The 26,921-nt window shown below is 38.3% G+C and overlaps 1 protein-coding gene and 1 pseudogene across 1 annotated transcript; both read left to right on the top strand.

Moving 5' to 3' along the window:
* Nucleotides 1-2,053: 2,053 nt before the first annotated feature.
* LOC121771075 (basic leucine zipper 43-like) lies at nt 2,054-2,652 on the top strand. The gene has a single exon (XM_042167862.1). It carries the CDS (start codon nt 2,068-2,070, stop codon nt 2,578-2,580), a length of 513 nt encoding a protein of 170 aa, XP_042023796.1. The 5' UTR covers nt 2,054-2,067; the 3' UTR covers nt 2,581-2,652.
* A 2,567-nt stretch (nt 2,653-5,219) lies between these two features.
* LOC121771735 lies at nt 5,220-11,802 on the top strand (annotated as a pseudogene).
* The last annotated feature ends 15,119 nt before the right edge of the window (nt 11,803-26,921 follow it).

Here is a 26,921-nt window from a genome sequence, read left to right as displayed (position 1 = left end):
ATTCCTTTTTCATTCCTAATTTGTTGCTTATCCTGATTGAAAATGATGAAGAAAGTCCCAAGACATAACCCTTCTCTCTATATTCTGCTTCCGACCGCCTCCATCAAGGAAAAGACATTAACAAAGACTTTTTTACCCAGTTTAGGATATTCTGTCCACACCATTACAATATTTCATCCTCCTAAAAATAACTATACATATTACTATCGTGTGTGACACAATTTATTATAAATACTAACATATGATTCGGACCAACTCACTGCACATGTTATCTTGAAAGCATATTATGTATAGTTATTTATCTGAACGTGTGTTATGAAGCATCAAATATATTCTTCATGCCTGACTAAACAGTATGAAAGAGTATAATTCTAGCTTGATTGATGGGATTTCTGCTTCTACTGCACATTTGATTTTCAATTGCTTAGAATAATTGAAGTCAGCTACATATTCACCTTTAATTGATAAATATTTCAAATATTCTTATAACTATAATCGATAAAATCTATGCATTTGCGTAAATAGTAAATAATTCATCCAACGTTAATATCCCACAAAGGGACAGCCAAGAAAAAAACATAAATAAGTGGAAGCATGAACAAAGTAGAGACAGCTTTGATTGAGGCCCTTTGACATGCCCAAAAGTCCGAAATGCCCTTACTGGATTTTTCAAGAATCCCATAACACATGATACAATAATTTAATTTCTAATTTGTAACATTAGTCGACCTTTTACATAATGAAACAAAATTCCGGATATACATGCGCATTCAAATTTGGAAAAATGTATATTGTAGATTATGGTTGTTTCTTCTTTTTCTGAGGTCTTCACTTTTTCGCCTTACTTCCAAAGTTCGAATGCATTAATGAGTCGAAATTATTGGAGCATTAATTTAGGTATGAGACGCAAGCGAAGCGGACCATACACAAATTATAATTCTAGCTAGTCCTTTTTATCCATATAAAGTTTAGTGCCCTTTGAGTCATCAAATTACTATATAAAAATTGACATCTAACTTTCATGTACTTAGAAAATGATTTTCCTTTACGATTGACCAGCATCAACTCTATGACCGGAGAGTTCAATAATTTTTTGTGAGATTGTATACCTTAAATAATTGCATCCATTACAAAAACTTTAATCACCATTTATAAAACAATTCAATGGAAAGACTCTACAATTATAAGCCCCAAATGATTCAAAAACCATATAATAACAAAATGTTGCTCAATTAATTAGTGAGACATTTTTCTTTCAATCGGACCACTTAATTGACTAAGAGAGGCTAGAGTGTGCATGTGTGTGATTCTAAAGAAAAGGGGGTTATTTTTTCTTGGGGGAGTTTTAGATTCAGATTCAAACGGTAGCAACGTAACATTACAAGTGATATGACACATGATGAAATTAAACATATTGATGTGACACAAATTTTGGTGTGTTTTCTTTTGTAGTGACACATTGAGATAGCATTCCATTAATTATGATATTAACCTTAAGCACAGTCCGAGTCCATTATATAAGGACACATTTTCCACCGTTATGAAACTAATCAGAACATATATCCACATAGAATAAAATTCAATGGTTCGAACATATTGTGTCATATGTTGTGTCAGGTCAATCACAATTCAGAAATATTCTTTTCCTTTCTCTCTCTTTTTCTACAATAATAATTGACTAGACACACCACATGACAATATGTCTGAACCACTAAATTTTTACACCACCGTTGACACTACTTGAGCATCAACAACTGAATACACACTCCTAATAATTTAATGACTTTAACTAACAAAAAGTCTAGAAAGACATCTATTGTGATCTAAATTATGAAAAGATCTAAAACTACATTTCAATTTATAATAACACAAAAATCATGCAGACACAAATAAATTCCATGGAAGTAACTGGAATATAATATTCTACAAGTAATGTCAAATCTAAAATAAATTCCATCCACAACACCAAACCAAACCAAACCAAACCAAACCAAACCACCCTATATATACACATACAAGAATCCATTCACTCCTCATGCAATTGTCTTCAAACCTAACTCAAAAACCATGATCCCCCAACAATTCACCTCTTCCCACCCCTCCATCTTCCCAACCACCTTCACCTCACCACCCCTGGACCTCTCCATACTCCACCAGCTCCAAGAGCTCACCCCATGCATCAGCAACAACTCCACCTCCGACGAGGCCGAGCTGAGCCTCCACGACGAGCGCAAGCAGAGGAGGATGCTATCCAACCGGGAGTCCGCCCGGAGGTCGAGGATGCGCAAGCAGAGGCACCTCGACGAGCTGTGGTCGCAGGTCCTCCGCCTCCGCACCGACAACCACAACCTCATCCAGAAACTCAACGACATGGCCGAGAGCCACGATAGAGTCGTGGAAGAGAATGCCAGGCTCAAGGAGGAAACCAAGGATCTTCAAAAAAAGCTCATGGATGTTCAAGTTGACAATTCATACTCCATTTTTAGTGATCTTGATGAGCTCTCGTGCAACAGTGCTCATCTACACAATGACGACTCTTCCAACCACTCCCTCACTCCTTCCACTAATTTGCTTCATTGACTAATTACTTTTGTATTACTACTCATGTAATCTTGACTTTTTTAAATAATGCAACATAGCTATTGCGAGCAATTGATGTTTACTAATTACGCACATAGTTGTTAGTAATTAGAGGGAAAATATTATTAGTATTAGTATTGAATTAAAACAAGGGAAATGGGAGTGTTGGTGGGGTGGGGAGATAGTGGCCCATAAGAAGCAAGTGTTATTTTTAAAGAAAAACCACTAAATATATTATTGCATCAACTTTTCATAACTTTATTCTTTATTTTGGAATGTTGAGGCCAAGGAGTGTTTACCAATAAGACGTCACCGTACAAACAATGTACTGTTCAGGTGTTTCTGAGTGCTTCTTTTCAATTTCGTACTGCGTCACATTACTTTATAAATTTACGTTTGTTTGAAATGAGAGTATATATTTTGGAAATCAAATATCATCCACCAATTAACTTCGTTTAAATTTTGGTCAACTTTGATTTAGTACACCCTCCCATATAGATACCACGTAGCATGATTCAATGTATTTGTTCTAAGAACAATTTTGTCGGAATTTCTGAAAAAAATACTGGATACAATTCATACAAATTAAGCTGGTGACTGTCTTTTACTCCCTCCCCCGTCCAGTTTAGGAGTTCCGGTTGAGTCGGATAAATATTTTAAGAAAGTGCTTTAGTGTGTAATAAATAAATATTGTAGTGAATGTTGGGACCCACTTTGAACACTTTTGTCGGAATTTCTGAAAAAAATACTGGATACAATTCATACAAATTAAGTTAGTGACTGTCTTTTACTCCATCCCCCGTCCAGTTTTAGGAGTTCCGGTTGAGTCGGACAAATATTTTAAGAAAGTGCTTGAGTGTGTAATAAATAAATATTGTAGTGAATGTTGGGACCCACCTTGAACACTTTTTTACTTACTTTGAAGACATTTTTTATTAGTTTATCCTAACCGGGACTCCTAAAGCGGAATGCCCGAAATTGATCAACCGGGACTTCTAAAGCGGGACAGAGGGAGTACTTTTTAATTTTTACTATCTATAATGACAATCTCAAATTGGCCTTTATTAGTATTTAGCTAGTATACATAGATACGTTCGGTTTTCATTACTAATTATTAATATATAATAATTCATCTATGATTAAGTTATGGAATAAATTTAGTTGAAGAGAGATGAATATGACTAATTATAATACGATTATCCATCTAAAATTAATTCCAAGATATAATTTTTTAAGCCGAACAACCTTATATAGAATTGAATAAAATAAATTTTGAAGTGAGAATTATGAGGCCATAAACTGTCAAAACCTGCCGGTGTTAATTATTGGTCCCTTTTGGAATAGTGCATTCAGAAGTATAGGGACCACGGATTTATTATTCATGTCCATTTCAAACTTTGCTTTAATTAAGATAATTGATCAAACATGGAGGGAAATAATTATATAAAAAACGATGGCAGGTCTGCCTAAAAAAGCACATAAAAAGGACTCCATTGGCAACGACAAATTAAACTCAAAAGGTGCAATTTTTCATATAAATAGACCTGCCAATTTAGGAGATACTGGGAGCGGAGTGCAATCAAAGTAAGAAATTAATTAACCTTGAAAAATAATGACAAATATTGGATATTTTATGCTTAGTTGAAATAAGGAATAGTACAAAATTAATGAAATCACAATTTATTGATTGATTGATTTCATATAATAAAGTAAATGAATGAAATGAAATTATTGTGTATAATTAAATTATTTGGCCAAGAAAGTGGTAAGATGGATGAATGTCCGGACATCGACATGCATTTTTTTTATTATTTTTTTTCGCATTTTGCATTGCCTTCATTGCAGGTGTTGTCTTTTCAGTATTAGTATTCGATTTATATGATTCATATTGTATATAGATTATCTAACAAACAAGGGAAATATATTTAAAACTATATTTGGATAAGGTTATTATATTATTCTAAAAATGAAAATGTTAAAAACAATTTGGGTTAGATTGTTTATTGATGTGCATGATATTTGCATTGCTATTTGCATTTTGGTGCTTGCAAAACACCTTTTGTTTTTGCAGTGGTTGTAAATTGTTGCAAGGATTTTATCATAATTGTTGAGTCAAAAAAGTTAATATATCAAGACTTGAATACATTACAATGAAATTTGAATAATAATAAATACATAAATTAGAGCAATATCCAATTATATGACATAACCCATTAAACTTGAATCCTAAGTAGTATTAAGAACAATATTTTAGTGTCTCAATTGTCAATTGGTAGGTGAAATGCTAAATATTTTGATTGAAGAAATAAATTTAAGGCCCCTACCATCATATTATGACTAGGCCTAGATTACTAGCCCATCCCAAAAACCTAGAGTGGAAAGCCCAGTCTGTAATTTAGCCCAAAACTATCAACTCGTCTCGGCCGATTGAGTTAGGTGCACGTGCACCTATTATTGCTGCCTCATAATTTCACCATCTTTGGATTCTTTGCCTCTAATCTCGAAATTTGGCTATCATAACTTAGAGAAACGAGGCTGCAAATTAATTTTTTCTGAGTTCCCAGTTTTGGAGTTTTTGGGATATAGTTTCAGATTCAAGAGAGGTAAATCTCGCCAACACTGGTTTTTTACAGTTGGATCATATAATTTGATTCTTTCATTTCTCGACTGTTTTCTGCTCAGCTAATGCTTCTTTTAGCTTATCGACTGTGTAAAGTCAGTTGATATTCGAAATGGAAAGTTTACATTTGTTTTCTTTAACTTCGAAGCTATCAATATTTATCTTGTTTGATTCTGCTGTGAATTTATCTTTAATTGGAATATGGGGTTTCAGTTTGAATTTAAATATAACTGTTACTATCCTACACTATAGTGCTTACTCCTTTTCTAGTAATCATAGTGCAGCATTTCCGATCAGTTTAGAAAAAAAAGCGTTGTTTTTAAATCGGATTTTTTAAAAGGATGCTTTTTTTTATTCTTTCAGAAAAATCATGTTTATTCATATTGCTTTGGTTTGGAGGAATGAATTCAGTTGTTTCAACATTTTCGTTACATTTATTCTCTTTACCTGATTTCTGAAGCTGCTATACACAAGAGATTGTAAACTGATATGATGCAGCTATACATAGTAAACTGCTTCTTAGTTGAATTCTCTAATTCAGGTCTTTTAGGGTCTGTAAACTGATTAAATGTTTCAAAGTTTGATTAAATAATTACACCATAAAGATCTTACTTAGTGTTCTGCTTTGCTCTGAGAAGATCTGCTAACCTAATCCTAGTATGATTTCCCAAGTAAAAATAAGCTGTGGCATCTTTATTTGTATTCAAACAGGAGAGAAAATGCATACACCAACAAGAATTGGCCTTGCTGGTATGGCTGTGATGGGTCAAAACCTTGACCTCAACATTGCAGATAAAGGATTCCCCATTTCTGTTTATAATCGCACGACTTCAAAAGTTGATGAAACCGTTGAACGAGCTAAACAGGAAGGAAACCTCCTTGTTTATGGTTTTCATGATCCTGCCTCCTTCGTGCAGTCAATCCAAAAACCCCTTGTGATCATCATGCTTGTCAAGGCAGGTGTGCCAGTTGATCAAACTATAAAAGCCCTTTCTGTTTACATGGAAAAAGGTGACTGCATCATATATGGTGGTATGAGAACACTGAAAGGAGAGAGAAGCAGGTGGCAGAATTGGGCCTGTTGTGTTGGGTTGCGATGTCGCTGATCTCACACACGTAATCGAGAAAATAAAGCACGCAAACGATATAACGTGGTTCGGTGATGAACCACCTACGTCCACGGAGAAGATGACCGGAATCTTATTGATGAACTCTTTACAATTACAACGAACTCACACTCACACTCTACCGCTCACAACCGCTCGCTATCTTGAGAATTAATCTCTCTGAGTGTGTGTGTATATGGTGTAATTCTGCTACTTCACTACTGAGCTCTATCGAGCTATTTATACAAGATGCAATCAAGAAATAAAATCCAACTAACTCTATTTCCCAAAGTTAGTTATAACCGCTACTCGGCTCAAAACCGAACAGCCTTCTCGGCTCAAAACCGAACTCTTCCTTCTCGGCTAGTTCCAGCTCAAAGCCGAGCTTCCTTCTTCTGCCTTCTTCTTCTCGGCTAGTTCCAGGCTAGTTCCAGCTCGGTAAGCCGAGCTTACCGAACTCCTTTCTAGCCGAGCTTACCGAACTCCTTTCTAGCCGAACTCCTTTCTAGCCGAGCTAGCTCAAAACCGAGCTTCATTTCTTGATCTCTTCTTTGAGCTGCAGAGGCTCCACCACTCGATCAAACCAGTAGTTTGCATGGACACACTTTCACAAATCTCCACCTTGTCCTTGCAAAACTCCATCAATATCTAGATTCCCTTCTCAATCCTGTTCCATACTTCAACATTCCACAATTTCCACCAACTTCAAGCAATGCTTGAACTTCAAAGTTGGCAGTGACTTGGTCAACATGTCTGAGGCATTTTCTTCAGTGGGAACCTTCACCACATTGATCTTCCCACTCTGAATTTCGTCTCTGATGAAGTGCCTCCTTACATCGATATGTTTAGATCTCTCATGGAACATTTGGTGCTTGGCTAAGCATATGGCTGAATTGCTGTCACAATTAATCATTACTGCTCCCAGCTCTATCCCCAGATCTTGTAAGATTCCTTGTAGCCATTTTCCCTCCTTTGCGGCCTCTGTTAGTGCAATATATTCTGCCTCAGTTGTGGACAATGCGACCACCGGTTGTAGATTCGACTTCCAACTAATGGCTGTACCAAACAAAATGAATATGTAGCCGCTTTGGGACTTCTGACTTTCCTTGCAATTTATGGCTTCTTCATAGGTTGAAGGCTCTGAGAACATGAGCACCTCTGCTACACAAAGAGCAAAGAAGCTCATATCATAATCTGAAAACCTGCTGGGCAAGCCTGCATTCCTCCTTGGATTTCTTCTGTTTCCTTGATTTGATGGATCTCCACCTCTTGTGTTTTCATCTGACTGAGAACTGGAAGCTCCACCTTCTTCTTGGTGTTCAGAGATTTCAACATCCTCATCAGCATCAGACCAAGCAGATTTCCCATCAAACTCAAACTCTTGTATGCTAGAGCTACTGTCACCACCAGGGGGTGCTCTACTTTTCTTGAATGGCATTTCTCCTTCATCGAACACTACATCTCTACTCACAATGATATTCTGACCCCCTTCATCCATATTCCATAACCTATACCCCTTCACTCCATCTTGGTATCCCAACATCACACATTTTCTTGCTCTTGGTTCCAACTTATTCTGCTTGATATGTGCATAAGCCGCACACCCAAAAATCTTCAAGCCTGAGTAGTCTCCCAAAGTTCCATACCATCTCTGATCAGGAGTCTCATTAGAAATTGATGAAGAGGGGCATTTGTTAATCAGATCAGCTGCAGTTGAAACAGCCTCTGCCCAAAATTTCTTTGGCATTCCAGAGTAGAACAACATGCATCTCACTCTTTCCAGCAACGTCCTGTTCATCCTCTCTGCCAGCCCGTTCTGTTGAGGGTTCCTTGGCACGGTCCTATGCCTTCTTATCCCTTTCATTTTACAGAAGCTATCAAACTCAGTAGATAAGAACTCCATCCCATTATCAGTTCTTAAGTACTTCAGCACTGACCCCCTCTCATTTTCATATCTAGTATGCCATTCTCTAAACCTCTCAAATGCTTGAGACTTCTCTTTGAGGATGTAAACTCATACCTTTCTTGAATAGTCATCTATAATAGATATGAAATACTTACCTCCACCTATGGATTCTGCTGGAGAAGGCCCCCATAAGTCACTGTGAGCATATACAAAGGGAGCTGTTGTAGTGTGCTTTCCACCAGAGAATGGTAGCCTTTTTGCCTTTCCAAGAATACAAGACTCACATTTGTTGAGCCTCTCTGATGTCCCCAGCCTCATTACACCCAGCTTAGCAAGCTCCTTGATGCCCTTTTCCCCCACATGCCCAAGTCTAGCATGCCACAGATCCAGGCTCTCTGACTGAGTAACATTTGCTGCATTGATCACGGTTTCACCCACCAAGTAATACAGGGTATTCTTTCTTTTGGCCTCCATGACTATTCTGGGACCCTTTGTCACCCTGAGCACTCCGTTACTGGACTCAAACCTGTAGCCCTTGGACTCCAGCAGCCCTAAAGAAATCAAGTTTCTCTTGATCTGAGGTATGAACCTCACTTCTGTGAGAGTTTTTACACTACCATCACTCACCTTCAGCTTGATTTCTCCAATCCCTCTAACATCACATGTCTGATCATTCCCCAACATTACTGATCCTGTGTGTGCTGTCAACTTTTGAAACCAGGATCTGTGGGAGCATATATGAAAGGAGCAACCCGAGTCCATGATCCAAGATTCTTCAATTCTTGCCCCTGAGAGTATATTCAAGGCCTCATTGGCCTCTACTTCCTGAGCAAGATCTGCAGTATTTGAACCTGCATTGATCGCTTGTTCTTGCTTCCTTTTCCAAGCAAAACATGCCTTCTTCAAGTGACCCGGCTTTCTGCAATAGTAGCAGCTTCTAGTCTCCCTTTCTCCCTCAGCCTTTTCTTTGTTTTGTTTCTTCTTGTTGAAAACTTTCTTGTTCTGACCCTTCTTCAAGAAAAGACTCTCAGCCACTGGATCATTTTGTCTAGTAGAAGTGGAATAATCATTCTTATGCGATTCCTTCATTTTCAGAGCAGAATGAATTTCTTCATATGTAACCTTGGACTCTCTTCCAAGTAACACCGCATCCTTGAAGTGTTCAAAACTCTTAGGAAGCGAATTCAGCAGCATCAAGGCTTTATCTTCATCCTTGATCATTTCATCGATATTTTCCAAATCATCTACACACTTACCAAATTCTTCAAGTTGCTCTGTAATTCCTCTCGCATCTGAGAATCTGAATGCAAGGAGCTTCTGCTTCAGGTGTAAACGATTTGTAATGGACTTGGTCATGTACAATGACTCAAGTTTTGTCCATACTCCCGCAGCTGTCTCCTCTTTGGAGACTTCCCTCAGAACCCTATCTGACAAATTCAAGATTAGGGTGCTGTAGGCTCTATACTGCATATCCTGAAGCTTTCCTTTCTCTTTTTCATCGACCTCCGCTTCTTTCTCGGCATCGACTTCATTCTTCAAGATATTCCATAGGCCCTGCTGCATCAAGATGGCCTTTATCTTCAACCTCCACAGTCCAAAGTCATTTTTCCCGGTGAACTTCTCCACCTCAAACTTAGCTGTAGACATTTCTCAAACAGACGGTGGGCAATCGCCAAGATCAGCTCAAGTACCGGAATTCTTGGACCCTAACTATCCCAGAAAGCAATCAAGAACTCCTTTGGGAAATTCCCACAGACGGCGCCACCTGTTGGGTTGCGATGTCGCTGATCTCACACACGTAATCGAGAAAATAAAGCACGCAAACGATATAACGTGGTTCGGTGATGAACCACCTACGTCCACGGAGAAGATGACCGGAATCTTATTGATGAACTCTTTACAATTACAACGAACTCACACTCACACTCTACCGCTCACAACCGCTCGCTATCTTGAGAATTAATCTCTCTGAGTGTGTGTGTATATGGTGTAATTCTGCTACTTCACTACTGAGCTCTATCGAGCTATTTATACAAGATGCAATCAAGAAATAAAATCCAACTAACTCTATTTCCCAAAGTTAGTTATAACCGCTACTCGGCTCAAAACCGAACTCTTCCTTCTCGGCTAGTTCCAGCTCAAAGCCGAGCTTCCTTCTTCTGCCTTCTTCTTCTCGGCTAGTTCCAGGCTAGTTCCAGCTCGGTAAGCCGAGCTTACCGAACTCCTTTCTAGCCGAGCTTACCGAACTCCTTTCTAGCCGAACTCCTTTCTAGCCGAGCTAGCTCAAAACCGAGCTTCATTTCTTGATCTCTTCTTTGAGCTGCAGAGGCTCCACCACTCGATCAAACCAGTAGTTTGCATGGACACACTTTCACATGTTGTATCTTGGGATGGGAGTCTCCGGTGGAGAAGAGGGTGCTCGTCGTGGACCTTCGCTCATGCCTGGTGGTTCTTTTGAAGCGTACAAGTATATCGAAGATATTCTTCTCAAAGTGGCTGCTCAAGTCCCTGATAGTGGCCCGTGTGTCACATACATAGGAAAAGGAGGCTCGGGAAACTTCGTCAAGAAGGTTCATAATGGGATTGAATACGGTGATATGCAGCTGATTGCAGAGGCCTACAACGTTCTGAAATCTGTCGGGAAGCTCTCTAACGATGAGTTGCACCAAGTGTTTTCAGAGTGGAATAAGGGTGAGCTCCTTAGCTTCTTGATTGAGATCTCCGCTGATATCTTTGGCATAAAGGATGATAAGGGAAACGGATATCTAGTGGACAAAGTCCTCGACAAAACAGGAATGAAGGGTACCGGAAAATGGACAGTTCAGCAAGCTGCTGAGCTCTCCATTGCAGCTCCAACCATAGCTTCATCTTTAGATTCAAGATTTCTCAGTGGACTAAAGGAAGAAAGGGTTCAAGCTGCCATTGCTTTCAAATCTATCGGGGTCAGCGACAACCTCTCTGACCAAGCAGTAGATAAGCAAAAGCTGATTGATGACGTGAGGCAAGCACTGTACGCCTAAAAAATCTGTAGTTACGCCCAAGGAATGAATCTGATCCGTGCTAAGAGCATTGAAAAGGGATGGGGATTGGAACTTGGCGAACTTGCTAGGATCTGGAAGGGCGGCTGCATCATACGCGCTATGTTTTTAGACCATATCAAGAAGGCTTATGATAGAAATCCGGATCTTGCTAACCTGCTTGTGGACCCGGAGTTTGCAAAGGAGATCATTGATAGGCAATCCGCTTGGAGGAGAGTCGTCACCCTTGCTATCAACTCCGGTTTCAGCACTCCCGGTATGTCTTCGAGTCTTGCCTACTTCGACACGTATAGGAGGGAAAGGCTGCCGGCTAACTTGGTGCAAGCTCAAAGGGACTACTTTGGTGCTCACACTTATGAGAGGACTGATATGCCAGGTTCTTTCCATACTGAATGGTTTAAAATTGCAAGACAATCCAAATTGTGATTTTCCTTATTACATTAATACTACATCAAACTACTTTCTGCTATTATGGCTCACCCTTAATAACGTTTGTCAATGTCTTGCACTTATATAATTGTAAATTATCAAAAGAGCCTACTTATGAACTCTTATCATTGCATACTTTCCATTATGTTTTTTGAATTTACTGAGCTGAATTATCTAGATGTTGATTGATTATTGCTGCAAGTTGAAGATAAATTGTGTTTCATTCAACAGTGGCAAGACAATTGCAAGTTTGTTCCTTAACAAAGAAAATTTCAGGTTTGTTGAGGTGATTAATGTTGATCGACAACTAAAATAGCTGTCCTTACAAGTCTTTTTACGAATAATTTATAACGCCAAGAGTGTGTAACATTTGGGATAACATGAGTTTTAATAAAATACTTGAGATAAATTTTTGGTTAGTGAAAAATGTATGTATTATAGTGGGTTAAGATGGCTGATGGTGGACCATGAGTTGGTTTTTCTTTTGTAAATAGTATAAATATTGTTAAGATAAGGCGCCTTATAAGGCAATTGCTATATCAGTACTTGGAAAATAATTTAACTATTGCCTCGACTTAGATATGTTTCATTAATTTGTTGATTTGCTTTCATCTTTAGATGGAAATAAGAACAAATATAAAAGAAATGTTTTAAATGAAAAGTTTCACCAACAAATATGTTCCATCAACAACCAAATGATACCCCCAACTTTAAAAGATTCCCATTGTTCTTGATTCACATCACAGAATTTATAGCCAAAATGCGATTGCAAAATCCACATACTTTTTTTAAAATGGGAATTCATTTTTTCACAGAAAGTAACTTTATAGTGATTTTTACGATAGAGTTCACTCCCTTTTTTTTAAGATTGTGATCCAACTCCTCCCACTTATGGAAAAGTTTATCGTGAAATATTGCAATGTGTCGTTTGTACGGCAAAGTACACAAACTAGGCGCCTACGCCATTGTAGATTACATGGAGGTAGCCACTAGTAGCTTATAAAGTTATAACAAAAAAATTATACCCCATTGTGCATTTTCAATTTTTACTCGAATGGGCAAAGTTATGGATGTTATCCAATTTGAAATCTAGTGCGGTTTAGCGGGCTGCAGCGCAACCGCGAGACCGCCCATGCCTCTTCTGCCCTCTCCAATAGCACGTCAGGACTGGATCGCACTGTAAATTCTCATGGTCCGGTCCATTTTCTGACGTTATACTTATTAAAAAAAATTGTTTATCGTGTATAGTGAGAGTGGCTCTTTAACCTCGACCAATCTTAGCAAAAAAAAGTTAAAATGAACTATGAAATGTCCACACTCTAGATTATATTGTGCTCCTCTATGTCGATTGACAAAGAGATATGATATGAGACATATCTTCCATATCTCCATATATTAGTAATTAATATCTTTACAATATATTTTGCTTAGTTGGTTAAGATTAGATTAGATTTATTTATTTGAGGATTCCACATCCTCTTATCGTGTCTCCGCTCCAGCCCGAACCTGATCCACCTGATGCGACCACGTTGTACACCGCCGCACAGACGTCATTCCAGGCCACCAGCCACCAGCCCTGCTACACCGCCGAACCAAGCCCGACGCTGCATCCCCTGCCACAATACCCACCGATTGATTGTGTATACTCCAGCTCGCCATCGGTGGCGAATTTGCGGGCGATTAGGGTTCATGTCGATGAGAATCAGAAGATAGGGGCGGTGGGAATTGAGGATCAGTTTCAGCAGATGGCTGTGGGGGTTGCGGCGAATGTCAATTTTGCAGCGACTACGAAGACGGACGGGGCAAGGGGTTTCGTGGCGGCCGGAGTTTCTGCCGGTGGGGTGGTTGCTGGGGTACCGATGGTGGTTGGTGGCGATCCCCCAGACAATGAGAGATCAGATCCTGGAGGATACAGGAGGGTGCAACAAATCCAACCGCATGTACAATCACCAATGCAGTTGCAGCACCAGCAACAGATTTCTCAGGCTCAATTTCAGCAGAAACAGAGTGGTGGATTTGATTTGGCTTCTCCAGATTCCGCTTCAAGTGAAGGAGGTATAAGAAACCCCCTATCCAGCCAGAGACAACCGGTTTATCAAGAGCAAATCATACAAATTCAATCTAGAAACAATATGATTGCTGCTAATCAAGCTGAATTGAAATCTGGTGATCAGAATGCTAATAAGATTCAGATGCAGCAACAAGTTCAAGAATCGGGCTACGTTATATCGAACCAATATGATCGGAATCACCCCCAAATGCATCGTCCCCGACAATTTGTTCATTCCGGCAACCAGTATATACCCGCTGGAGTGATGCCGTATGGCTCATACTATTCCGTTTATCCTTCCCAGCAGCAGCAGCACCATCGACACCAGCAGCACGTGCTCGTCGAGGAAACGGCCGAGAAAAATATCGTGTATGATGATAAGAATCTGCCGCAGGATGGATTTATCATGTTTGGGTGGATATCTGGTGGGGAGTATAGACAATAAAGAGGCCAAGCTGGTCGCCGAGGAATTGGTGAAGGGAGACGCGTAATCATTCGGTGTGTGTTTGATCCATGAGGGGAGAGCTCGCCAAAGCTTTTGTTCGCGTCACTCTTCGTTGTGTCGTGGTTCCCACCTTGAGGGCAAGGTGGATTTTAACCGTGGGGGAGTTGATACGAGACATATCTTCTGATACAAGATATATCTTCCATATCTCGCATATATTAGTAATTAATATCTTTACAATATATTTTGCTTAGTTGGTTAAGATTAGATTAGATTTATTTATTTGGGGATTCGACATTATAAAATATGTGAGAATATTTCATAATTGAGAATCATTCAGGAAATAAAATATTTTTACGCTAATTCTTTTCTTCTTCAACATACAAACCCTAGTTCTTATCGTGTGCAATCGACGGGCAAGTGTTCCCGCGACCTCACGGAGGAATTTGTGCGAGGTTAAGGAGTTCATCCTTAACAAGTGGTGCTTTCATTGAGAGACTCATGGCCGAAGTCAATCTTCGTTCATGGTGGGAGATATCGCAAGCATCTGAAGGCTTGCAATTGAATTCAACAGCAACAACATGGGAGAATATTCTCGCTAGGGTTGCTAGAATCGAGACCCGATTGTTTGAATATGAGCGTAGGGCAGCAGCAACGCAGTTGATATGTTCATTATTCAATATATCTTTCATATCTTGCATTATTATTTAGTTGCATTATTTAGTTAGATATTTAGGGAGTGCATATCTTTTTCATATCTTTTGTCTTGCTCATTAAGTTAGTATCCACTATTATAAATAGTGGACATTGTTATTCATTTCGAGGAATCAATGAAATCATAATTATTTGTCTCACTCTTTTTCTTTTTCATCGTGCACAACGCACAAACCCTAATTTTCGATGCCGGAGTGATCGACGGGCAAAAGCTCCCGCGACGTTCGACGTGAAATCTATCGTTAAGGAACTTCTTCCTTAACAAGTGGTGCTTTCATTCTCGAACTCATGGCCGAAGTTAATCTTCGTTCATGGTGGAAGATATCACAAGCATCTGAAGGCTTGCAATTGAATTCAACTGCAGCAACGTGGGGGAATATTCTCGCTAGGAATGCCAGAATCGAGTCCCGATTGCTTGAGCATTAGCGTAGGGCAGCAGCCACGCTCCCTCTATTGCGCCCGGAACCTGACCCACCGGACGGACCTCTAATGTACGCCGCCGCACAGCCGCAATTCCAGATCACCTGCTACCAGCCGCCGCCTCCAATCACCCACCAACCGCTGCAACCTCCCCAAACCTACCAGCAGCAGCAACTCACATGTAGGGCGACACAAATGCAGCCCCGACAGCAGTTCCCGCAGCCTAATTCTTACTGGTATCCGGCAACCCAACAGCTGAACACTCCTCCGTAGTACCCCTCCTACACCAATGGACCGACGATATATTCGGGGTATGAACTCTACAAGCAGCGCATACCTCAGCCACCGAATCCGGGACCTCCATATGGAGTGTCGACTTACGGGCTCCCTGGAGCACGACCGCAAAAGCAGGACCCGATTCATCCTGTTGGACAACCGCCCAACACCGGACAGCCCGCTATCGGCTGGTGTCCACTGACAAGTCACCACCACTCAGCAGCGCAAATGCCGGCTGCTGTTGTACCGCTGTACAGAGGAGGCCCATTGGAGGGCGTCGTCGTACTCGATGAGGCCGTTGTAGTAGAGGAGGTCCAAGATAAGAGCTGCAGCGAAGTCATGCTCTTTAACAGCAAGTCCTATGACGGATATGAGATGCTAATGGTTGTCCTGCCCTCTCCAGTAGCGATCTCTCTGCCGTGCAGTCCCAATGTCAATGGAGAGGAGGGGGAATTGTTTGACGATGAACCGCCCCTACCAGCCGGGATCCCACTGCCGTGCAGCCCAAATCAGGATTACAGTGATCACACTTCGGTTACAATTGAATTGGTCGGTTCAGTGGAGTTTGAGCATCTTGGCGGGGGGAATGATAGGATTGAAGTTAATGGTGAAAACAAGGATCGAGACCGAGTTGATGAGAAAGAGTCATTGGTTTTGGCGGAAGAAGAGCGTTGTGATGAACGGGAAAGAGTACATTCCACGGACTCTATATTTGAGACAGAAGCAAAGGAAGCCTTAGTTCATGATGTGCCTACTTGATTAGTTGCACGTATGAAGCAACTGTCGAATGATGCTGCAATTGGTCCAACGCAGCGACCGGGAACGTTTGATCCAGGAGGGGATACATCAAAGCTTTTGTTGTCTTCGACTCTCTTCGTTGCTTCGTGGTTGCCACCTTGAGGACAAGGTGGATTTCAACCGTGTGGGGAGTTGATACGTTCATTATTCAATATATCTTTCATATCTTGCATTGTTATTTAGTTACATTATTTAGTTACATATTTAGGGAGTGCATATCTTTTTTATATATTTTGTCTTACTCATTAAGTTAGCATCCACTATTATAAATAGTGGACATTGTTATTCATTTCGAGGAATCAATGAAATCATAATTATTTGTCTCACTCTTCTTCTTTTTCTTCATCATGCACAACGCACAAACCCTAGTTTTCGACGCCGGAGTGACGGGTAAAAGCTCCCGCAACATTCGACGCGAAATCTATCGTTAAGGAACTTCTTCCTTAACAAGATATCAATGCTATAAATTTTCAAATTAAAGTCGCATCGCACTCCCACCTCTAGTTTGTATGTCTCATATGTATGTATGTATATATGATAAGTGAGAGAGAGCATTCTCAAAATATGTAAAAAGGAATGTGCAAAAATCAATCAAGATCGATTTATTGGGATATGGGACCCTTATTTTGGTTTTGATCACGATGTTAAATTCATGAATATGAGTCTAATCAAACATATATAATGCTCATGTTTATGGGATGAGATTTTTTATTATATACTTATGCATGTTATATCTATGAATGAGTCTAATCGAAATAATTTGGTTTGCAATTTGCATGTTTTTGAGTAATAATAGAAGTTTAAATATTTTAGTACATCCTACTTATGTAATATAAATAATTATATATGTGTATTGGCGATAATAGAAGGTATATAAAATTAAATAAAGCATCCACTATGTAGGTGTTACAAACAGCTGATCACATGCTATAGGCGATTGCTGCTTTAGTTAAAGATCCTCTCCTGATTCTTGATAGTGCAACAATATAAATGGAGCACTCAAACAGATGTTGACTGCATTTGTGTGTGTTGTGCTAAAGTTTTTATATATATACATGTACTTCTTCATATATATATATATATATGGGAGCGTTATTCTCCTATTCACCCCTTAGATCCTTTATTCTTCTTAATATGGGCCGTTAGATCTCATTCATCAACGGTCCAAATGATCTGCATTATTGCACTATATACTCAAAAACACTTATAAATTACTATAAGCCAAATTGTTTCTCAAAATTAGTACTATTACTGTTTTGGCCAAAAAGTTATTGGAAGCAAGTGGGTCAGGAGATCTAAGTTACTTGGATACTAGTAATATTTTCACCTCATGTATAAAACAGTTTTAAATTGCGAAGAACACGTGAGTCTATATCTTATTAATCGTCAACGCCGAAACACTAACATTAGTTAATCCCATTGGAATTAAGTAGTATTTTTTTCTGTAGTTAGTGTAGTCCAGTCCAGTAAATGATATGATCTCATATATTACCCATGTTAATTTGTATATAGTTGTTCGGTTTCAGGATTAAATATGTATTTATTGTGTTTGGTTCATGAGATTGAATCTCACAACTCAATCCTAGATGGATAATTAGTTACAACCAAGCCCCTTTAACCAAAATAAATTCACAACTTAATTCTAAATTATATCTTAATTAGTAGTATTATTTCCCTACGAAACCGAACACCATGTATATAATATAATTACATGCAGTTATAAGAACAAATCAAATCTTAATCTTGTCGCCTAATTAAGATATTAATCGCATATTACGTTAATATTGATGGTATATATTCACCTTTCACACAAGATCGGCCCATAATTTTACCCACGGAATCCTCCGTTGTAAAATAAAATGTCAAACTCCGTCACTAGACCGTCGGAAATGACGTCAGAAATATTACCAATGGCAAATCCTTTGGTAATCCATCGGTATGCCAACGGAAACTAGGTAGTCAGTAAATCCCTTGGTAATTGGCTTTTTTGTAGTGTATTCATCACTGTGCATGGGCGAATCAAGGAAGGGCATCAAGACTTTGATTATTAATACTAGTAATATTTTTGTTTTCAAGAAATTGAGTTTCTCTGATTACTTATTTACAATTTGCATTAAAGCTTATTGTTCAGCCATTGCAATTAATTTGAGATTTAGCGTTATATTTTAAAGTATATATTGATGAAGATGAGATGATAGAAATTAATATATTAATTTTTTTATATTTCTTATAAGGCGCCTGATGTAGGGAATTAAAGATAGACTGCTGAGAATCTAAGAGGATCTAAAGATTATTAGTCGACGTTTCTTTAATTACACACCACAACAATTAACAATTGTAACCTCAACAGGGATTAATTAGGATATTGATTCGATATACTATGATTTTGGGACCATTTTTACACTTGCCAGTTTGATAAATTAATACTCCATGTACTATAGTTGTAAAAGGGCCAATAATAGAAAGGAACTATCTGTAAACATAAAAAGCGTGATAGCAGTCATATCTGCGTGGATTTGAGATAGCAAGTTGTTTCGAATTTAGTATGAGCGGAAGCGTGCATGGATCATATAATAATTCTGATCTATTTAGCAGATTATTTACATAAATTCTATTCGCGTAATTCTCACATGTATCATTCTCATAACTTGAATTCAAACATGTTTTAACACCTAAAACATGCTTACTACGGAGTTAGCCAATTTACCTAGTTGATTCTCTAAAGAATCGAAGATAGCTAGCGCATTCTCCACGTGAAGATCTTGAGTACTAAACCACGGACCTTCTGACTGATATCAGTGTGGGCTGATCTCACCAGAATACCAGGACTCAAATAAAGAAGACTGCTCACGGAGGAGAGCTGAAAATCGTCCCTCTTCTAGACAGAGAGGGGGACGAAAATTTGATGCAAAATAATGTCTATTTTCTGTCTCCTTTATTCTCCTATTTATATTAAGTCACATATTGGGTCAGTCAGGGATCTATGGAAGAATTTGGATATGGCCTCCCCCAATTAGCTTCTTACTAATTAAATTGAACCCACAATTTAATATAAACTTATATTGGAATATTACGAGCAGCCACTACAGAAGTAATATTGCACTGCCCATCCAAATCCGAAATTACAAGTATTCCGGGTTTCCATTTGTTTGTCATTTATTTTTCGTGCTTAAGATAGAAATGTTCATTAATTAATTAATGTCTGCTATGGACTTAATTAATTAACATATTATTAACTCCAAGAGTGGACTTAGCAAGAAACGCTTATTTATTATTCATAGAGTAATCAAACTACAACTAGCTATGTTCCGAATAATAAAACCTTGTTTCGAGCTCCTCTTGTGGACGTTATCAAACGAGACTCGCCTCGCGCACGATTCAATATAATAGCAATCCTAGCACCGCTAGATATTAATTACCACTACCCAATATACCAGGATTCTTGGGTTGCGAAAAAACCCACACTATTTGGTAAGTCAAAGTAGTGCATAATCAATACCGTGTGCTCAATGCTAACGTACATTGATTAAAAAATTAATTATCAAGACCTCGTCTTTCAGTAGATAGCATAAAGACTCGTCTTGTTGTTAGATTCAATTCAATGCTATACCACACCAATGTCATCTTATTTCAGTAAGGCTTAGAAACATGCGGGACTGACATTGCAACCTTTCACGATAGGTAGTCTAGGCCTATCTAGGTTGTGAAATTCTTATTTTTCTTTGTTCAGAACTGATCGTGTTACCTTAAAGTGGACGACGCCCACAACCGGTGTACTAAAACAAAGACTTAGACTTTGTTACATTGCTCATACATTTTAATATGCAATAAACATTCATTAAATGTAAAACAACATTATGACAAAAATAATGTGTTGCATCCATTGGAAAATAGAATATAGAGTTTTACAGTATTCAATTACTCGAAAGGTGATTTTTAGTATACAAACTCTAACAATGTTTAGAGAGAGCCAAAAAGTACTTTAAAGTTTAATTTACTCCTATTGTTTTAGTTGGAAAAATATATCGCATATTTTTTTTATCAAACAAGTTGCTTGGTGATTTTAGATTAGCATAATAGACAGCCATCAACAATATTGCATCTAAGTTAGCATGTGTTACATATTTACAATTACTATCACTTTGTTTTATGACAAAAGGAAATATCATCTGTCGGTTGACGTTATTTGAGCATGTACTCTGAATAAATAACACATGTGCAAAATCCACTCAAATAGTAAGTATCGTTCAATTACTATGGCTCATTATGATTTATTTTAGTTGAAGGCAGGTGACTATGATTGTATTATGGGGTGGGAAAGTAGACATAATATACATTGATTCCTAAATCTCTTTTTACCTTTCTCCACTTTGGGATATTTTAATTTCAATACCTAACTATGCCCTTTTTCATTTCTTAAATTACACTTTTACTTTGTAACATAGTCGTGCTTTGGTGAATGGAAACAGATTCGATAATGTTTGTGAGATTTCCCAAATTTAAGGGGATGTTTGGTTTTAGCACTTTTAGTGTACGAATTAAACACATAGGTTTTGAAGAAAGGTGATGATTCTGATATAGTGAATCGTTTCAAATTCTAGAGTTATTGGTGTGGAAATTAAATTAAATTATATTTGTCTGATTAATTTTATTTCATTTTATTTATTTAGATAATTTTTGAATTTATGAAAAAGAGGCTTGTTTTCTTGAAACAAACATATCCATAGTATTTGCGATATTGGGATTGCTTTGATTGTTGTAGCACTGAAGAATGAAGGCATTAATTTTGCAGCTCTACTTTATAGTGGAATCTCCAAGAGATAAGGTCGAGTTATTGTTAATTAAGTTTAATATTAGGTTTGACCTATGGTAAGTAAGTCGGTACGAGGGGAACTTTTTTTTACCAAGAAAAATACACTTTTTAATACTACCACTTTCTATATCATAATTGATATTGTGGCCATTTATATCAATAAGCTAACACTAAATTTTTGGATGTATGCGTCGGAAAATTTTAAATTTAATTGATACTATTTGATTATGAAATAGTTAGAGTTTAATAATTAATATTTAATGTTTTAGCGATTGTACTCAAATTTAATTAACTCTAATTTTTATTAATTAAGAAGAAGTACCCCAGAGGCAGAGACGTCCGGTGCCAACATATGTGGACCCCCTCCAAGAAAAAATTGCTAAGGAATGATTAGAGTAATCGAAATTTAACGAAATTAAGAAGTGATTACATAAGCTTAAGCCATGATCAAAGATTCAAATCCATATGTGATAATTCGGAAGGAGTAACATTGTCATGTTAAAGATATATTAAGCCCAAAATGCAAATTCAATAATAAAATTTGGACAGAGAGGGTAATCTCCACTCTGGCATTTTAAATTATAAAACTTAACTTTTTACGAAGAAGAATTAAATCTTTTCACTTTCATAAAAAATTAAAAGCACTTCTTAGACCTTTCTTGATATACATGGACCCCACCTGATATGGTTCTTATCAAGATAATGTTTATTCCATGTGGCGACCAAAAAGAGTGGATCAAGTAGAAATTGATAAAGAAGAGATTATTGGATAAATTTAAGCGAGAAAGAGAGCTTTATTGATCATACTAAAAACCACCTACCCATTTACAATGCTAATGATCAGCGTTTATACACACCGAGCTAAGCTATTGCTAATAAGAATTATGAGGGCTAACTAACAATTAACTAACTCTTCCTTTATTCACACATGTCGACGTGTTGCTGACTAGACTCCAGCTAGATGACAGCTGGATGAAGATATTTTGCTACACTTTAACTTCACATTCATGCACACCAGCTTCTCGTCCATGCATGTAGCACTCTACTCTCTTCAACCTGCCCCGTCAAGATGGACTATACAAACTACTAAAGTTCATCTTGTCTAGTATAGATTGGAAAGCCGTTTCTCCCAAAGGCTTAGTGAAAATGTCAGCAATTTGTAGATTATTTCTGATGTGCAACGCTTTAATGGCACCTTTCAGATATTTCTCTCTAACCGTGTGACAATCAATCTCTATATGTTTTGTTCGCTCATGGAAAACTGGGTTGGAACATATATAGATAGCTGACTGATTACACAATATAGGGGAACCGCCCTTTCTGTCTTCACTCCAAAATCTTCAAGTAAAGCCTTTGCCCACACAACTTCACAAGTTGCTTGTGCCATGGCTCGATATTCTGCCTCTGCAGATGATCTAGAGATAGTGTTTTGCTTCTTGGCTTTCCATGAAATCAGAGAATTACCAAGAAACAAACAATATCTTGTCATGGATTTTCTTGTGTCTGGGCATGCTGCCCAATCCGTATCTGAGAATATGCTCAATGTAGGTTTGCTGCTACTGGAAAAGAAAAGGCCATGACCTAGAGTTCTTTTCAAATATTTCAAGATCTTTTCAGCTGCATACCAATGATCTGCACATGGTTTTGAAATATATTGGCTCAGTTTATGTACAACATAAGTGATGTCTGGTCTGGTGATACAAAGATACAATAGTCTTCCAATTAATCTCTTGTATTTTGAGGGATCTTCTAATGGTGAACCAGAGTCTAGCTGCAATTTCTTCATAGGATCCATAGGTATTGTTGAAGGCTTGCAGCCTAAAAGTCCTGCATCATTAATTAGATCCATAGCATACTTTCTTTGTGATATTTGGATTCCCTTTTTGTTTCTGGCAATCTCAATGCCAAGGAAATATTTTGGTACTCCCAAATCCTTGAACTTTAAGTGTTGTGACAGAAAGGTTTTAAAGTTCTCAGTCATTTGTGGATTTGTAGTCGCCACTAAGATATCATCTACATACACAACTATGCCAAAGAAGCCTGCTGCATCAGACTTATAGAAGAAAGAATGATCAAATGCTGATTGATGCAATCCAAAACCTCTTAGGACCTCTGATAGTTTTAGGTACCACTGCCTAAAAGCTTGTTTCAGGCCATAGCGAGATTTCTTTAATTGTCAGGAGTGGCGACTCAGGAGTGGCCCCCTCGACAGTTAGTCTGTCTACTTCAAGGCTAGGTGGTATGGTCATATAAATGTCTTCCTCCAAATCTCCAAAGAGGAAGGCATTGTTGACATCCAAATGAGTTAGTTACCAGCCATTGATGGCTACCAGAGCCAACATCATTTTGACTGTTGTGAGTTTAGCAACTGGAGAAAATGTATCCAAAAAATCAACACCCTCAAGTTGAGTAAAACTCTTAGCCACAAGCCTAACTTTGTATCTCTCTACTGTAGCATCTGCATGATATTTTACTTTGTAAATCCATTTACAATCAATTGGTGTTTTCCCTGGTGGCAGCACAGTGATATACCAAGTGTCAGTTCTGATGAAGGCTGATAACTCTTCTTGCATTGCCAACTGCCACTCTTTGATTTCAGAGGCTTGTTTGTATGTGTGTGGTACATATATGGCGGACATGAGAATGATGTATTTCAGGTATTCAGGAGAGAGATTGGACAAAGTGAAGTGAGCTGATATGTGATAGAGAGTAGAAGATGCAACAGAATTGCATATGAAGTCAGTTAAGTGAGCTGGAGTTTTAGTGTGTCTGTCAGTTCTTATGACAGTGGAATCAGAAGAGGTAGTTTGAGGATAAGTTAGAGAAGCTGGGCAGTTTGATGAAGCATCAAGAATGGGTGTAGGTATAGGGGTGGAGGTGGAGTTTTGTTGAGAAGAGAAAGGGAAGCTGGATGATGGAAGATGAGCAAGAGGAAAGATGTCCTCATGAAAGACTACATGCCTTTGTGATTATTTCTTGCATGGTGTCTAGATCTAGGAGTTTATATCCCTTATATCCAGTAGGATACCCCAAAAAAATACATTTGGTTGCCCGGGGAGAAAATTTATCTCTGCATCTATGCAATGTAGAAGAATAGCAAAGACAACCTATGACTCTCAAATGAGTGTATGAGGGAGGTTTGTGAAAGAGCATTTGAAAAGGTGTAAGGTTATCAGGAAGAACTGAGGAAGGAGTTCTGTTTATCAGATAAGAAGCACTGAGTATACAATCCCCCCAAAAATGTATGGGCAGATGTGACTGAAAAAGCAAACTTCTAGCCACATTGAGAATTCTCAATGTTTATGTTTCCTTTCAACCCGAGCATTTTGTTGTGGAGTCTCAACACAAGAATGTTGGACAATGGTTTCAAAAGAAGTGTATAGGGAAGGTATATTGAATTCTGGAGCATTATCAAATCTGATGACTTTGATTTTTTTGGAAAATTGTGTGAGAATGGTATTGAAAAACTGAGTCAGAATGGTGTTTACATCAGATTTGTTCTGCATTAGGAAGGTCCAGACAAATCTGGAACAATCATCAACAATGGTGAGGAAGTATTTATATCCTTGATGTGTGTTTGGAGAAAAAGGACCCCATACATCACAGTGAATAAGATCAAAAGTGTCTTTAGCAACATTATCAGATGGTTGGAAAGATAAGTGTTGTAGTTTTGCAAGGGGACAGATATCACACAATGAATGGCTTTTATTGGTGAAAGAGAGAGTTTCTGACATAGATTTCAATTTACTGTAAGATAAATGTCCTAACCTCTTATGCCAAACATCAATGCTTATAACAGAATTGACATTAAGAGGATGAGAAACAGACAAAGAAGTAGGGATAAAAACTGAAGGAACAAAAGGACCTTGAGTAACTTCATGCTCATAATTCACATCTAGTGTGTATAGGTTTCACAATCTTCTACCTCTCCCAATCACAGTTGCCTGAAAAGCTTCATGGATTTCAATGGAATCATGAGTAAATATCACAGTGCAAGATAGGAAAATGGTCAAAGAGCTGACAGGGATGAGATTGAATGAAAAAGAAGGAACATATAAAACATAATAAAGAGTGATAGAAGGTGTTAGGCAGATAGTTCCTATGTGAGTGATGGAAGCTGTAGCTCCATTTGGTAATTTGGCAGAAGCATTTTGAATACGAGATGAAGAGCTGAAAAGAGACATGCTGCAGCAGACATGATGAGTAGCTCCTGTATCTAGAAGCCAAACAGGGGATGGTAGAGATATATTTGCTATGAGAGGATGATATAGAGTACTACCTGTGAAAGGTGGAGATTATGTGGGAGATGGAGTATGTTGTGCGGTTGAAGCAGGAATGGAGGGAGAGCTAGTAGCAAGTTGACTTTGCAGTAGAGTTATCAGCTGCTGGCACTGATCAAATGTAGGCATGGCTGATGGAGTAGGAGCCTTATCATTTGATTCTGGAAAGCAGTCATCTATAAAATTGACAGACTTAGAGGAACCATAATCCTTTGAATTTGGATTTGGTTTGAATTTTCCTTTTCCAAAACTTGGTGGAAAACCATGAAGAGTGAAGCATTTGTCAACCGTATGATTTGTATTTCCACAGTGAGAGCACAATCTACCTCGATTGAAGTGAGGTAAGGTAGCATTAGCTGAATATGGTTGCTCGTGGCACATGAGAGTATTTTGAAAATTCACTACTTCTTCCAATAGTACGTTGCCTTTTCTCTTGTAAAACCAATGAGAAAACCTTAGACAAGGTAGGTAAATGCACTATTGACAATATGTGAGAACGGATCTGAGAATAAGATGCATTCAATCCAATTAGAAACTGCATAACACATTTTTCTTCCTGATGTTTATGCCATTTTGCAGCATTGTGGCATCTACAATTTGAATGTGCTTGTACTCATCCCAAACTATTCGAAGATTGGTGAAGTCATGATTCTCTGTTTGAGCTGATAAATGCGAGCAGAATCACATTGTGAAAACCGATCGCGTAGATCTGACCAGATCTCATTTGCATCATCGAGATACATAATGCTGGAGCATATCTGAGGAGATAGAGAGTTCCTAATCCAAAAAACAACCATACTATTGCAACGGATCCATGCATGATATAGAAGATCATCATCAGCAAGCTTCAACAAAACACCATTGACAAACAACAATTTATTTTTAGCTAAGAGAGCAGTAGACATAGATCGGCTCCAATTGATGTAATTGGAACCGACAAGTAACTGAGATACCAGTTGAAGACCGGGATTATCACTCGGATGAAGGTAATAAGGACTGGAAAAATCCTCCGTCGGTTGGATCTGGTTGCCACTGCCGCGAGGAGCCATCGGAGAAGAATGAGATTAGATGAAAAATAGCGGAATTAAAAAAATATGCTCTGATACCATGTAGAAATTGATAAACAAGAGATTATTGGATAAATTTGAGAGAGAAGAGATCTTTATTGATCATATTAAAAACCACCCATTTACAATGCTAATGATCAGCTATTTATACACACTGAACTAAGCTATTGCTAACAAGAATTATGAAGGCTAACTAACAATTAACTAACTCTTCCTTCATTCACACATGTCGACGTGTGTTGATTAGACTCCAGCTGAATGACAGCTGGATGAAGATATTTTGCTACACTTTAGCTTCACATTCATGCACACCAGCTTCTCGTCCATGCATGCAGCACTCTACTCTCTTCAACAGATCGGAAAAGACTTGATTGTACAG

The sequence above is a fragment of the Salvia splendens genome, chromosome 16 (assembly GCF_004379255.2).
Source record: "Salvia splendens isolate huo1 chromosome 16, SspV2, whole genome shotgun sequence".
In the NCBI taxonomy this organism is placed as follows: Eukaryota; Viridiplantae; Streptophyta; class Magnoliopsida; order Lamiales; family Lamiaceae; genus Salvia; species Salvia splendens.
This window is presented reverse-complemented; position numbering and strand designations above follow the sequence as displayed.

Excerpts from the sequence above, each read along its gene's own strand:
- LOC121771075 (XM_042167862.1), top strand. The coding sequence starts at position 2,068 with ATGATCCCCCAACAATTCACCTCTTCCCACCCCTCCATCTTCCCAACC.